This window comes from Malus domestica, chromosome 07, assembly GCF_042453785.1.
Source record: "Malus domestica chromosome 07, GDT2T_hap1".
Lineage (NCBI taxonomy): Eukaryota > Viridiplantae > Streptophyta > Magnoliopsida > Rosales > Rosaceae > Malus > Malus domestica.
The window spans coordinates 31,529,575-31,545,000 of NC_091667.1; the positions used below are offsets into that span (position 1 = coordinate 31,529,575).

At 37.7% G+C, this 15,426-nt stretch overlaps 1 protein-coding gene across 1 annotated transcript; it reads left to right on the forward strand.

Annotated features, from left to right (window-relative positions):
• The first annotated feature begins 9,417 nt into the window (after positions 1 to 9,417).
• Positions 9,418 to 12,013, forward strand: LOC103439570 (metacaspase-1-like). The gene is made up of 5 exons (XM_008378130.4): positions 9,418 to 10,025; positions 10,624 to 10,954; positions 11,073 to 11,193; positions 11,304 to 11,507; positions 11,656 to 12,013. Exons 1-5 carry the CDS (start codon positions 9,641 to 9,643, stop codon positions 11,713 to 11,715), a joined length of 1,101 nt encoding a protein of 366 aa, XP_008376352.2. The 5' UTR covers positions 9,418 to 9,640; the 3' UTR covers positions 11,716 to 12,013.
• The last annotated feature ends 3,413 nt before the right edge of the window (positions 12,014 to 15,426 follow it).

A 15,426-nucleotide genomic window follows, 5' to 3' on the forward strand; every position in this document is an offset into this window, starting at 1 on the left:
GATATACGAGTATGAGTAGTTCTCGACGACCCCCTTTTTCGATGTCCCAAATTGGGCAGGTGGGTTTGGTGGGGTGGGAGGGAAAGGAGGAGGCCGCGGGTGTGGTGGGGAGGTGAAGAGGAAGGAGTGGGAGAGAGAAGGGAGGGGAGGTGAAGAGAGTGGAGGAGAAGTGAGTCGGGAAGATGGGTTTAGGGTTTTTTTTATATATATTTTGTAATTAATTTTTTTTTTAAATTCATAAAAAATTATTATTATTACCACGTGGCACAAATGTGGTAGTTACGTGGTATAAATGTGGCAGCCACGTCAGCTCTTAACGAAACAATGGGTAGAAAATCTAACGAATGTATTATTTTGAAATAAAATAATACGTGAGGTATGAAAGTGAAATATTTTAATGATGTTGTATGGGGTTGTAATAGACCTCAAGCGATACTATGTAATTTACCCAAATAATTATTTTGGAATTTATAGATTCTCATTAACTTACAATTTGATTTTATATTTTTATAACAAAATTACATTTCGAGAGTAATTGCTAATTACATGTTTTTGAGTTGAAAGGTGAGTCATTACATCAATCATATGTGTGAAGAACGTTGCCAACCACTTAAAGTTTGTCTTCTTTTCTATTTATTCAATAATGTATAAAAGTGGAAGATATAAAAAGTAAAATATTGGGGAATGTTGTAAAATCGACTGTGGGTGCAGTGGAATAAATGAAACAAAACACAAAATTTACGAGGTTCCTCTACAGTCAGTGTGACTGGAGTACGTCCTCGGGGCAGCAGTGGTGCTTTCATTATAATTTGAAATAATAGGTGTACAAAGATAACTCTCTCTATTATCTCCTCTCCTCTTCCTCTCATTTCTCTCTTTCTTTTCCTTCCTTTCTCTCCCGTGAACCTCTCACATCTATCTATGCCTTTGTTGTGTTTCATAAGGCTTGTTTTTATACAAGTAAATCACATGCTAAATAGTGGAAGGGCAACTTGCCTATTATTTGAGTGGACATTCATTTCTACAACACTCCCCATTGGATGGCCACAAGTCTTCGATTGACTCGTTAAAATCTTGATCTGTTTTGGATGCTCCCCCTGATGAGTATCTCCCCCTGATTTCAAATCATTTAGGTTGATTGTTAATTGTTCTGCTTTAGTCTCTTAGTAAGAAGAGTTGCTGAAAGAGTTGCTTTACTTGTTGTTAACTTTCCACAGGCTTTTTCTTGAACTGGGTTGTAGGACTTTCTGCTAGACTAGCATCCAAAGGTCTGAATTTACTCATTTTATCTGGAGCGGAATTTGATTCAAGAGTAGTGAACACTTGATCTTGAATCGGACTTGTGATTTCTTCAAGGACCTTCGATGCTTGATCTTGAATGAAATTGGACCATGAGGAGCTTCATGTGGCAAGTGATCTTCAGTTTTGTCAGGGATGAATCAGCACGCGTTTGTTGCGCTTGTCTCCACATGCTTCAATGTATCATTTTCACTTTCCTTACTTGCTCCCCTTGCTTAAGTAGTATTTTCCCTACTTTTCCCCCATGCATGTGTGGCATCTTCTCCAGCAGTATTTGCCCTCTGATGCCGGAGTGGAGTGCAACCCTTGCATTTGGATGGTTCATCACTTCTTGGTGACTGGAGACCCAGCTCCAACAACAGTTGAAGATGACTACTCGAGAGCAATACTAGGTAAGCAATCAGGAAAGGTTCCAGGCAGTCTGTTCCTTACCTGGAGTTTGAGTGGAGGTTCCGACATACTGTTTTCTTTATCCTTGTCTTTGCAGGTAAGAACAAGGACAAAGGAAATGACAGGGAGATTGCATGATATGAGATAATCTTGCTCTGGTCCCTGAAGATATGTGATAATCTTGCTCTGGTGTGACATGTTTGAAGAGGTATTCTCGGAGAGGAAGAAAACTGAGTATTTCGAGATGCTATGTTGAAGATGCATTCTCGGAGATGAGGAAGAGTTAGGTATTCTTGCAGTGTTGCAGATTTGCCTTGTTATGGAGAACAGAGGTCGACATATATAGAGATTTCTCAATAGCAAGTGTGGTGCTGTGCTTTTACTCTTGTCAGCAACTGTGGTGTAAATAGAACAGTAAGATTTACGCGTTTTCAACTTTGTCAGAGATCTTTGACAAAATTGCACGCGACATCTGAAAAAGCTGGGATTACGTCTGAAAAATGCCAACGAACTTTATTCAGGAAAATCTGGCTTTTGAAATTCGGAGAGCGGTGCCTCTTCGATCTTTGAACAAGTGGCTCTGCTGCCTCTTCTTTTATAGAGACATCAATTGTGTTCAAGAGTATGCTCAGAAAGTTGCTGCCTGTAGAAATTTCCTCTATCTTGCACTTCTGAAATTTTATTTGACCTCTGTTTTTCCTTCATCATTTCTGAAAAATGACTTGCCCATCTAACATTTGCTTAGATTTGAGTCTTAGGAGTGATACAGACGAGCAGCATCATGATAATATATGGCGCCCGTCATTCTTATCTTCTAATGGTCCTCTTACGGTTGGGGACTCTGTGATGAAGAATAACATAACTGCTATTGTGGTAGCTAGGAATCTTCTCACTCCAAGGGATAACAAGATCCTTTCAGAACGGTCTGAAAAGTCGGCCGTTCAAGACTCCTTGGCTCTCAGTGTTCAGTGTGCTGGCTCTGTTTCCAATATGGGCCAACGCCTACTTGCTCAAACTCGCCAAATTAAATCATTGATGGCGGAGGTGGCAAGTCTTAAACAAGAGATCAGAGGGCTCAAGCACGAGAATAGGGTGTTACACGTGCTTGCAAATAGTTACTCTACGAGCATGAAAAGAAAGCTCGACCAACTGCAAGAATCCGAAAGTCGGATTCAAAGTGATCACCAGAGGTTCGTTGCTAGATTCCGAAAGCAACTTATGCCTTCCCCTTCTGGTGTTTTGCTAAGTACTGGGGTGCCACATGATCAATCTCCAGTGCCTCCCCCTTCTGGGGTACTTTCGAGTACTGAGGCTGCACATGAGTAACCTTTGTGAAGGCTCCATCCTGTTTGTTTGTTTTAACTCATGTGTATGTATATATCTGTAATTTCTTGGAGATATTAATAAATAAGCTTTATTTCATTCAATGTATTGTGCCAAATATAATAAAGCATATACTTCACTAAGATGTGGTACTTCTGGACCAAATATTAATTTATCTTTACCCTCACGAAGATAAATGATTATTTTTAGTGTCTTCATCATATGAGTATTCAACTCATAATCTTCAATCCATATGGTTTTTTTTTAATATCATAAATATCATGGATAAGATTCGTGTTGGTAGATTGTTCGATCTGCAGCTCGAGACAATAATTCCTTCAACACTTTATAATTTTTCTAGACTCTTCAGGAGTCCCAATTTAATATCATCAACTCTTCAAGAGTTCTAATTTAATGTCATTGACTCTTGCAAGAGATTTTAGTATGTTGCAACAATATCATAATGATAGTACTCACTAAAGCAATTTATATCATCCATTGATATTGAGTTCATAATTTATGCTTTACCCTTCGGGGGCTTACTTCAAGCAATTTGGATCCTTCAGGGATTTCTACACTTCATGACACATTTTCCTTTGGAATTTATACAGAGCAATTTGCTCCCATGTATATTTGAGGGATTTACTTATGGAGATATGATGTGGGTGACTCACAACCCTTCATATATAATTCTCCATTTATATGAACTCGTTTACAACCTTGTGTCATATCATGTAAGTGTATTACACTGTATTACAAATGCCCATATATAACCTCCTTGGTTCAACATCTTTTGGATATTTGTATTACATTCAAATATATAGGTCCATTTTTCCACGTTCTTACAAAATTGTAATGGAATTGCCTTTCTCCATTTTGGCCAATAATTTTCCTTTTGTCGACGAACAAAAGAACGTGACTCAATATTAACACAGCTCATTGATGAATTTAGTAGCTACTTGTAAAAACCAAAATTACCATTGGTTATCATCAATCCGTGATCCCATATTCTCATGTGCATGCGCATGCATAAAAGCATTTCATTTCTTTGGATATCCATTGCCTCTTCAAGGGCATTACACTATCTCTTCCAGGATAGTCATAGTTTAGAGAATGCGGATCATAACCTCTTCTTGAGCGTTATAGAGCTTGGATTTTAATCTCCACTTCCAAGAGTTGAGTCATTTAGAACCTATACGTCAATCATGCTTCATGCATGAGACATCAATATTCCCATGTATGTGGATTGTCCTATCTGGGACGTGTATCCACGCGGCGACTGTCATGCTTCTGGCATGCAACAGTTATGCTTCGGGAATGCAATAGTTTAGTAGTGCCATATTATTCTTCTTTCGAATAACTGAACCTTTTGAGTTTAAAAATCTGCCACGCTTCAGGCGTGCAACAGATAAATCATTTAATGTCTCATTATTTTATCCAACAGAGACATCAATTCTTGTAGGCACATTTGCAGTAAGTATATATGATTTCATCACTTTCGTTGCGTCATTCAATTATTCATATTTCATTTTCTTATTGATTGCTTCGTGAATCAAAATAAGACAAATTCTCTTCGTTCTTCTGGAACTGTCTTTTCTCATCATTCTTTTGGAATAATATTTTCTCATCGTTCTTCTGGAACGATATCATTTTCTCCCCCTAATGGCAGGAAAATTGTCTTATCAAAATGACAGTCCGCAAACCAAGCGGTAAATATATCCCCAGTCAAGGGTTCTAAATATTGAATGATAGATGATGTTCAACATCAATGCCCATTTCAGTACGTTGTGGCAGTGCAATAGGCACATAGATAACACAACCAAAAACTCGTAAATGTATAATGTTTGGCTAGTTCCCAAACACGAGTTGTACTGAGCAATATTGATGGTTGGAAACTGGTCTCATCCGAACTTAATAATGCGTCATGTAAAATGACATGTCCCCATGTAGAAAACTGGTAATTTCGTTTTCATGAGCAGAGCGTTGGTAATTGATTTCACCCACTTAATAAATGCTTCTGCTAAACCATTTTGAGTATGGACATGAGGAACTTCTGGTCCTTGTTTAATAGTCTGTGAACTGAGACTCTTATGTCCTTTATTATAGTTAAGTTGAGGCACTGCGGCACTTTAAACTTACGGTACTCATCAAGGAATGTCCTGATCTTCAGGATCAAAGGACTTCATGCCTGATCTTTTAGTATGATGGAACTTCGGGTCCAATCATTTTATATGATGAGGATCAAGAAACTGCAGGTTCTGATCTGATCAAGGAACTTTGGATCTTATATATACTCATTGTAACAAAAGATAAGTACAATAAATAAATTAAAGCAATAGGCGGTAATTCCAGCCATAATGAATGAATTGCATTTAAATAAATAAAGCTTTTGACAAGGGTTTAATTCAGCACCATTAAAACTTAAAGCAATAGGCGGTAAAACCGTCCATGGTAAATAAATTGCTTTAAAGTAAATAAAGCTTGTGACAAGGGCTTTGATTCAACACCATTTACATAAATATCAAAGCTTTAAAACAAAGGGTAATAATTCTACCCACTGTAAATAAATTGCTTTAAATAAGTAGAACTTGTGACATGGGCTTTAAACCAACACCATGCACATAAATATGCCAAAACAGAAAATGCAATGATTAAGTCCTCATGTTTTGCTTTTTCATTTTCTTGGTCTGCCACTTCTTTTGTTTCATCCCTTTTATTTTTATTATTATTTCACAGTTCGAAGTCATTTTGGTTACTCAGTAAATAATAGTAACAATAAGTTCTAATTGGTGTTCCTCCTCCGGTGAGTTTCGAAAAAGTCGAAACGATTCCCATAAGTTTTGGAGTCAAGAGTGTCTGCAACTTATGAGAAGATCAAACCGTTAGATTTAGTTCAAAATTTAGTATGATATGGATAAGAGGATACCAAACAACTTTCGTGAAGAAACAATTTCGATTTGAACTACCGAAATGGAGTTTTGGTACTCATAAGGTGGCTGCCCAGTTTTCTGCGGAAATTGGAAACGGGTTTGGTATTTCAGACATCTGCGACGATCGCACCATTAACATTTTCTGAAATTTTGATATGTTGTAGATACTGAGCAGACGAACAACTTTCAAGAAGAAAGTATTTCAATCCGAGGTCCGCAAGTTGGAGTTCCGAGGCTATTTACATGGCTGTCAAATTCTCTTACAAATTTTGAGTCTTTTACTCTTTTGTTTCTGCAAAGGATGATATACAGTCATATAACAATATATATAGTTGCTTCAAGAAAATCAATTGTACTGAGATTTGAAGATGAAATGAAATTTTTTTTTTCTTATCTATGAGATTCCAGCTGAAGGAGGTGAACAGGATTTGTGGCGTTGTGCTTTCCACTGACATGAGAGCTTCTCGTGCTGATAACGTGTTGTAAAATCGACTGTGGGTGCAGTGGAATAAATGAAACAAAACACAAAATTTACGAGGTTCCTCTACAGTCAGTGTGACTGGAGTACGTCCTCGGGGCAGCAGTGGTGCTTTCATTATAATTTGAAATAATAGGAGTACAAAGATAACTCTCTCTATTATCTCCTCTCCTCTTCCTCTCATTTCTCTCTTTCTTTTCCTTCCTTTCTCTCCCGTGAACCTCTCACATCTATCTATGCCTTTGTTGTGTTTCATAAGGCTTGTTTTTATACAAGTAAATCACATGCTAAATAGTGGAAGGGCAACTTGCCCATTATTTGAGTGGACATTCATTTCTACAACAGGGAAGACTTGACAATAAACAATTATTTCAAATGAAAACCTATGAAAATGATTTGAAAACTTTGAGTTTTAACGATAAAAATAAAATAAAGGGTAAAATGAATAGTACTAAAATTGATTTTTTAATGTAAAAATGTGATTTTTCTTTAAAGATAACAGCATCGGGAGTTTTTCGTTAAAATTCTCTTATTTCAATCCCCTTTTATAATAAGTTGATACTAAACTCGTCATCCATATAAGTCAAATATAAAACTTTTCACTTACAAATTGAGAATAATATCACCAAACCGTTATATTCGGTTCCCATCTTTTAATTTAAAAAGGAGAAGTGACACATTGGAAAATATACATGAGGAATGGTACCTACCTTCTTTCTTTTGTATAGAAGGATTAGACGGACATATCTCTTCGTCAAATTCGGATTTGAGATGATTTTAAAAGACGTTAAAATCCTAGTGTAGTCAACTAAAAGATTTTAAAGGATTTTATAATCCATTCAAATCTAGGTGTATTCAATTAAAACATTTTAAAAGATTAAAATTCATCTAAATCTAAGTGTATTAAAAAAATTAAGATTTTGGAAGATTTCAATAAGTTGTAAATTTTATGGGATTTGAGAGCCAAAAATATATATAACCAAGACTAAAAAGAATTCAACCTCACCCCTTAGGATTTCAAATCCTTCCACCACAATGCACCACAATCCATTCAAATTCTTAAAATCCATATGAATTTTGTAGGAGTCCTTAATCCTCTTAAATCCTATAAAATCTATCACTTTCCTTTAAAATCTTTAGTTTAACTACACCACCTAAGCTTCCTCTGAAGAAAAAAATGTTTGCTGCACCGAAAAACCCCCCGCCCGTCCCCTTTATTTTGTTGCGCGTGGGGGGAGGGAAAAAGTTGTCATCTTTTCGTCGTAAAATACTATCTGATGCAAAATACTATTTGCTCTATGAAACTACGGGTCGTATATGTTTGAAGACCAAATTTATTTCACATTTGCAAACCCCCAAAATTTTGTTGAGTTCGGTTTTTGCCCTCGTAGTTTAAATATGTCTATTTTGTTATTTTGTTTTGGAAAAGTTATAGCAATAGTTCTTTAATTTAGCCCAATTTGAGCAATGATCCCTCAACTTGAACTCAATTATAGCAGTGATTCTTTCAACATGACTCGTTTTGACAGAGTTAACGAAAATGACAATAGCTTCATATTTTGAGGAGTTAAGGGATAGGGACCATATTGAGTCAAAATTGAGAGACCATTGCAACAATTTCGTCTTCTATTTTAATGTTTGTAACTTGTAATTGTTGTCAATTTTCGTGAGACCCTCACATGAAGGGGTATTTTGAGTTTGTGAGGAGAGAAAAAGTTTTGATCTTTTTGTCGTTTTTGTTGTGGATTTTTTCATCACTATCTGAAGCGAAATGGTGAATGTTTGCTCCGTAATGACTAGTCTTAACTTCTAAGGTCCAAATTTCATTCTTAGGTCTCGTAGTTTTGTTGAGTTTTGTTTTTAGCCATTGTAAATTAAACGGTGTAAACTTTGTCTTTCTAGTTTAGCAGTCGATGCAATGTGGCTTACCAAAAAAATGAACACAAATGGAATAAAATAAAAGCAGAGTTTTATGTCCCAATCTCCAACTAACCCAACTCCATCCAAACCACTCCATCATCCAATCATGGAAGATTCTACACAATTTCATGATGCTTATATAATTCAAAAGGTTGGACATGTTATCTTTGTTCATTGCGTGAGATTTTATATTTGAGATCCTAAATGAAAAATGAATAAACGAATATTAAATTTATCTAAATATGTAAAAAGATTCCAATTTGGTTATATAAAGTTGATGATATTATTTTAGTTAACTTGACTAACTCTATAGTTGCTTTATAAAACTTATTATTTTGAAATTTATATATCCTCATTAACTTACAATTTGATTTTATATTTTTATAAAAAAAATTACATTTCGAGAGTAATTACATGTTTTTGAGTTGAAAGGTGAGTAATTGGGAACATTGCAAACCACTTAAAGTTTGTTGTCTTTTTTATTTATTTATTCAGTAATGTATAAAAAGTGGAAGATATAAAAAGAAAAATATTGCAGAAGACTCCGCTATAAGCAATTGTTTGAATCATCTTTTATAATAAGTTGATATTAAACTCGCCATCCACATAAGTCAAATATAAAACTACACTTACAAACTAGAAAAAATAAAATAAAATAACACTAAATTGTAGTATTCAATTCCCATCTTTTAAATTAAAAAGGAGAAAAGACACATTGCAAAATATACATGAAAAATGAAACCTAACTTTTTTTTTTTTTTATTAAGTAAATTTTGCAAAGAAGGATTATGTGAAACTAGCTTTTCGTCAAAAGTTGTAGACGAGATACCAACCTTCTTCTAAAAGAGAAAAGAACGTCGTACTCAGAAAGCCTGCGGGTCCCCCTCTACCGAAAGCTACCTTCCCCAATATACATATATTTCTAATGCATTTTGGTTATTGAGAGTATAATATAACATAAAATCAAATTAAGAACATAATATTAGTTTCGAACTTTTCCCTTCTCTCAATAATAATATTTTTTTTAAAAAAAAACATAATATTTGTTGGCATTGGGCAAATTGTGATTGGTGTAATTGAAAATTACAAAGCAACTCAAATTTGTCAATTTCCTCTTCCCCCGTTCTCTTTATCTCTCTTCCCATCAAATTTCTCGCCACCTTCCTCCCAAAGTCTACCAACTCCACAACCATTCCACCAAGTCAATAAAATCCCCCTCTCTCTCTCTCTCTCTCTCTCTCTCTCTCCATTCTCCCTGCGATACAACAATCCTCCCCTTCAATCCAATTCAATTTCCACCATGTTGTTGTTGGTAGACTGCTCCGGCTGCCACACGCCGCTGCAGCTGCCGCCCGGCGCTCGGACGATCCGCTGCGCCCTGTGCCACGCCGTCACTCGCATCGCCGACTCCCGCGCTCTTCCTCCTCCCCCTTATTCCTCCTCCTCCTTCTCCTCATCCTCCTCATCTTACCACCACGCACCTCCTCCATCCCCTTCTCCCTACACCCACGCGCCGCCGGTGCCTTCGCCGTCGGCGCACGGGCGGAAGCGGGCCGTCATATGCGCCGTGTCGTATAAGCGGTCCCGGCACGAACTCAAGGGCTGCATTAACGACGCCAAGTGTATGAAGTACTTGCTGGTCAACAAGTTCAACTTTCCCGAGTCCTCCATTCTCATGCTCACCGGTAATCTCTTGAGCTTCCCATTTCTTCGATTCTTCAAAGTTTAAACTTTTTTGATGTTGCGTATGAGTTGAATTATATGGGTATTTATCTGTTTAATTTTAATTAAATTTCAACTTATGGTTCAGCAAAGACTAGTTCTTGCGTTCTTATCTTCCATAGATTAGAGTTGCAAATCATTGAATTATTCTAAATTTTCTGTAAAGCATCGATCTTTTTTGTCAAGTGGGTATTTTTTCTACAGTATGAACAGTTGTGCAATTACCATTTATGTGGTTAGGTACGATTAAGCTTGAGCGGATGTGCTCCCCTTAAACACCCAAGCTCGAATTCCCGTCCACATTTTAGATTAGTTTGAGTATAATATCGCTCGTATAAAAACAATAACAATTGAGAATTCAAAATCATTACTTGGTGTTTCGTATCTAAATCGTGTTTCTGTGAAATGGTAGTAAAAACCTGCTTTGAGAAATGGTAGTAAAAACTTGCTTTGATAATGCACTATGGTTTCTTTAGAATGTAATTGGTACAATGTTCCTAAAACCGTAATGTACAAACTTCTGACCTTAATCTAAATCTCTATGTGGAGTGTTTCTTGCAGAAGAAGAAGTTGATCCTTATAGGCGCCCAACCAAGCAAAATATGAGAATGGCAATGTATTGGCTTGTGCAAGGTTGTCAAGCAGGGGATTCTTTGGTGTTTCATTATTCTGGTCATGGATCACAACAGAGGAACTACACTGGGGATGAGGTGGATGGATTTGATGAAACGCTTTGTCCTTCGGATTTTGAGACTCAAGGGATGATTGTTGATGATGAGATCAATGCGACAATTGTCAGACCTCTACCTGCTGGGGCAAGGCTTCATGCAATTGTGGACGCTTGTCATAGCGGTACTGTGCTAGATTTACCATATCTCTGTAGGATGGACAGGTAACTACAGCTCAATCTTCTGTTATGTTTATGTGCATAATGTTACTCCAGCAATCTGTTTTGTGCTTATTGTTGCTGTATGTATTATTTATTTATTCGTTCTGGTGTGTGGATCTAGAAACGGGAAGTATGTATGGGAGGATCATCGCCCTAGATCAGGTGTTTGGAAAGGAACAAACGGTGGAGAGGCCATTTCCTTTAGTGGTTGTGATGATGATCAAACCTCTGCCGATACCTCAGTAAAGTCTTTGACAAAAATTTTAAACTGTTATTTATGCTAGAGCAGCAATGTCTCCTTTTCTAACATAAGGCCGTTAAAAGAAACAAAGCTAACGCTTCACATGTGCAGGCTTTGTCCAAGATTACTTCGACTGGTGCCATGACTTATGCTTTCATCCAAGCCATCGAGCGTGGACATGGAACTACATATGGGAACATATTGAATGCAATGCGATCTACCATCCGTAACACAGATAATGGTGTTGGAGGTGGTATTGTGACATCTCTTATCTCCATGCTTTTGACAGGAGGGAGTCTTGGCGGGTTAAGACAGGTATGATACAGAATCTGATGTTTATTAGCAGTATTTTGATTGGAAATGGCATGCCAAATTATGTGACCCTTGATAAACTTGATCATATATCAATTAAGCTGGTTTCGATTAGCATCTTTAACTCTCCTTTGAACGGTCTTTGCTGCAGGAACCACAGTTAACTGCCCATCAAGCATTTGATGTGTATGCAAAGCCTTTCTTCTTGTAAGTTTTGGTGCAGGATCGCCAATTTATTTCTCATAATCATTCATTAATCATTCCCAAGCCTCCTATTCGTGTATACAGTTCCCGGAGAAACCCAATTTTGTATCTGCTTGTGTTTAATGTATTGTTTACCAATACTGTGTTTTCCTTGTTCTTGGATGTTGATCGATGGGTGTTAGGTATGCTGTGTAGATCCGATTTCGAACAAGACCCTAACCGATAAAATCTGTATCTGAAACTTCCTTGCACTGGAACAAGTATAACCTGCACCTAGTAAACAATGTAAGCAGGAGTTCGAACCACATTAGTCTTTTTCCCTGTTAAGAGTTGAAACCCTATGTTTTTTCTTCCATCAGACGGAGTCAAAAGCTGTGGCATCTCAAATAATTCAACATGTGAATGGTTTTGAATGAGCGGCGACATTTTTCAACGTATGCTCGAATAGAATAAAATCGAAGAACAAGATGCAAAGTATTGTAGCAAAGGGCATCTTAACAACATTGGAAATTTGGAATATATAAGAGCAACTCCATCCCGAAAAAATAAGTTGGCTCAAAGACCATTTAATCCACCCAAATGAATAGTAATTGATCTGTGATTGGTCAAATGTATCTTCACTTCTAAAACTAAATAGCCTAGTTAATTTTATTAAAATATTATTTATTTTTAATCTTTGACATTTTTTTATTTATAAAAAAATATTATTAATTTATGACATTTTATTTATTTATTTATTTTTAAGTTTTTTGGCCGAAAAATATGGATCATTGATCTAAAAATCGAACTGTCCAGATTGTGCCACGTCACTAGTCGTTTGGTTTGAATTTCAATTTTTTTTTACTGTTGGAAATCCAACGACCCAGAAAACTAGCAGTTGGAAATCCAACGAACGAGGCTTAGCCACGTGGCCCATGTCCCGCCCCCCTTTAATGCGCCTGACGCAAAAAAAAAAATTGTGTAGTCCGCTGACGTCATGAGGGCGTTAGCATGACGCCAGATAGGCCGGTTTCTACCTCAGCCCATTTTGGACCGACCTACAAACTGACTTGGACTTTGAACTAGCCTATTTTTAAGGATGGAGGGGTTTTTTTGGGTGCCAGCCTATTTTTTTAAACTTTGAGCCAGCCTCTTAGAGGGCTGGAGTTGCTCTAAAGTCCCACAATTTGAGGATGATGATCACAACATCTTCTCTTCCCTTTTTCCTCAGACTCTCTCCCCATGTTGATGCCTGTACAATGCTCAAACTGCCATGAAAATGTGCAGCTACTACCGGCAGGTGCAGCCACCATTTGCTGCCCCGTAAGCCACGTTGCCACGTACACAGCCCCGTACTCCTACTCCCACCACTACTCATCTCATCAACTTCCACTCCCAGCCAGGCCTATGCCCCCGTACAGCCAATTACCTCCAGGGCCACCTACGTTGGCTCGAGGCTACAAGCGAGTTGTGATATGTGCTGTGTCGTATACGAACTACAAGCATGAGGTTAAGGGCTGCATCAATGATGCAAACTGTATGACTTATTTACTTGTCAACCGGTTCCAGTTCCCCGATTCCTCCATTCTCATGCTTGTTGAGGAAAAAATTTAGAGTACATAACTCTAACACAAATGTTGGAGAGACAACACAAGTAAACAAATTACTTGTATTACACACAAAATATTACAACACACACTTTCAAGGACACTCTTTCACTAGAACACTCACACTCCTACAAGACTACCCTTACTTCTCACTCTCACTTGGCTCTCTCTTACTTCTTCTTCTTGATTGCTTTCACACTTTGTTACAATCTTACACACACACACACACACCTATTTATAGGTGTGGTTGCCGACATAAATAATGCTAGAATTTTCTAGCATATTATTACATACACAACAAACCGACTTGCTTTCCTAAAAGGCTTTGAGTTCTCCTAGCTTCTAATACATTCTTTAGCTTAGATATTTAGGTGGATAACCAACTTAAATTGCTGGAATCTTCCAGCTACTTTTGCTGACAAAGATTGCTAGATTTTTCTAGCTTTTTCATGCATTGGTTTTAGATTGGATCACTTGTCTTAGGCCACACCAATTGGGCTGGTGTTGATTTTCAACACTCCCCCTCAACACCAGCTCATTCTTTTCTACATGCTGAGTTGACAACGAAACTTTTCAAACTTGCTGGTACTCAAACCTTTAGTGAACAAGTCTGCAACTTGTTCATCTGTATTGATTTGTCTCATCTCAATCTCTTTTTGCAAGACCTTCTCTCTAATGAAATGATAGTGTACCTCCACATGTTTGGTTCTTGCATGAAAGACTGGATTTTTCGCCAAGCGAATTGCTGATTGGTTATCACAGTATAATGGTACTGGATAATCTACTGGTTGATGTAGATCACTCATCAACTGTACCAGCCATGCATTCTCTTAAGTTGCCATTGCTGCTGCTCTATACTCTACTTCTGTGGTTGACAAAGACACCATTGGTTGTCTCTTGCTGCACCACAAAACTATTCCAGAACCAATTCTGAAGACATACCCAGTGGTCGATCTTCTGGTGTCATGATCTCTTGCAAAGTTTGCTCACAATAACCAATTAACTTGCAGTCTTCACCTTTCTTGTACAAAAGACCATAGTCAATTGTACTCTTCACATATCTCAGTATTCGTCAAACTGCTTCCAAGTGAGGCTTCTTTGGATTTTGCATGTACTGACTCATCACACCAACTGCATAAGAAATGTCAGGTCGAGTCAAGGTTAAGTAGATTAGACTACGTACCAATTGTCGATACATCATCGCATCTTCCAAATATTTTCTTTCATGTGCACACATTTTGGCATTTGGCTCCATCGACGTCGAAATCAGCTTGCATTCGAGCATTCTGAACCTCTTCAACAAATCTTTGGCATACTTTTGTTGACAGAGAAATATTCCTTCTTGTGTGCGATCAACCTCTAGACCAAGGAAGTGCTTGAGTTGACCAAGTTCCTTCATCTGGAAACGGACTAATAAATTCTCATTCGTCCGAAGAATTTCTGCCTCATCATCACCGGTTATGATTAAGTCATCCACATACACTAGCACGATAACTAGCTTTCCTTCATTGGCTTTGACAAACAGGCTGGAATCTGCAGGTGTTACTGAATAACCACTTTGTGTGAAAAACTATGCAATCTTACCGTACCACGCTTTTGGTGCTTGTTTCAAACCGTAGAGTGCTTTCCTTAACTTGCACACGTACTCAGGATGAGTTTTGCTTTTAAAGCCCATTGGCTGCATCATGTAGATCTCCCGATCTAACTCTTCATGCAAGAAAGCATTCTTCACATCCAGCTACAAGTGCAAGTAGGACTCGTACCGTTGTAAGTTTCGCCACTGGACTAAACGTTTCATCATAGTCTAGTCCGTACTGTTGAGAGAAACCACGCGCTACCAATCGTACCTTGTACCTCTCGATTGACCAATCTGGATGGCGCTTTATCTTGTAAACCTACTTGCAGGATATGGGTTTCTCATCTCTTGGCTTTGGCACGAGATCCCAAGTTTGATTTTGCTGAAGTGCATCGATCTCTTCTTTCATAACTGTCATCCACTCAGAACTCTGCGATGCTTCTTCGAACGTCTCAGGCTCTGTTGCTTCTTCAATTATGGTTGCATTGGCGTATTTAGGATTTGGCCTTCGTGTTCTTGTTGACCTTCGGAGTTGAGATTGTGGAGTTGATTCTTC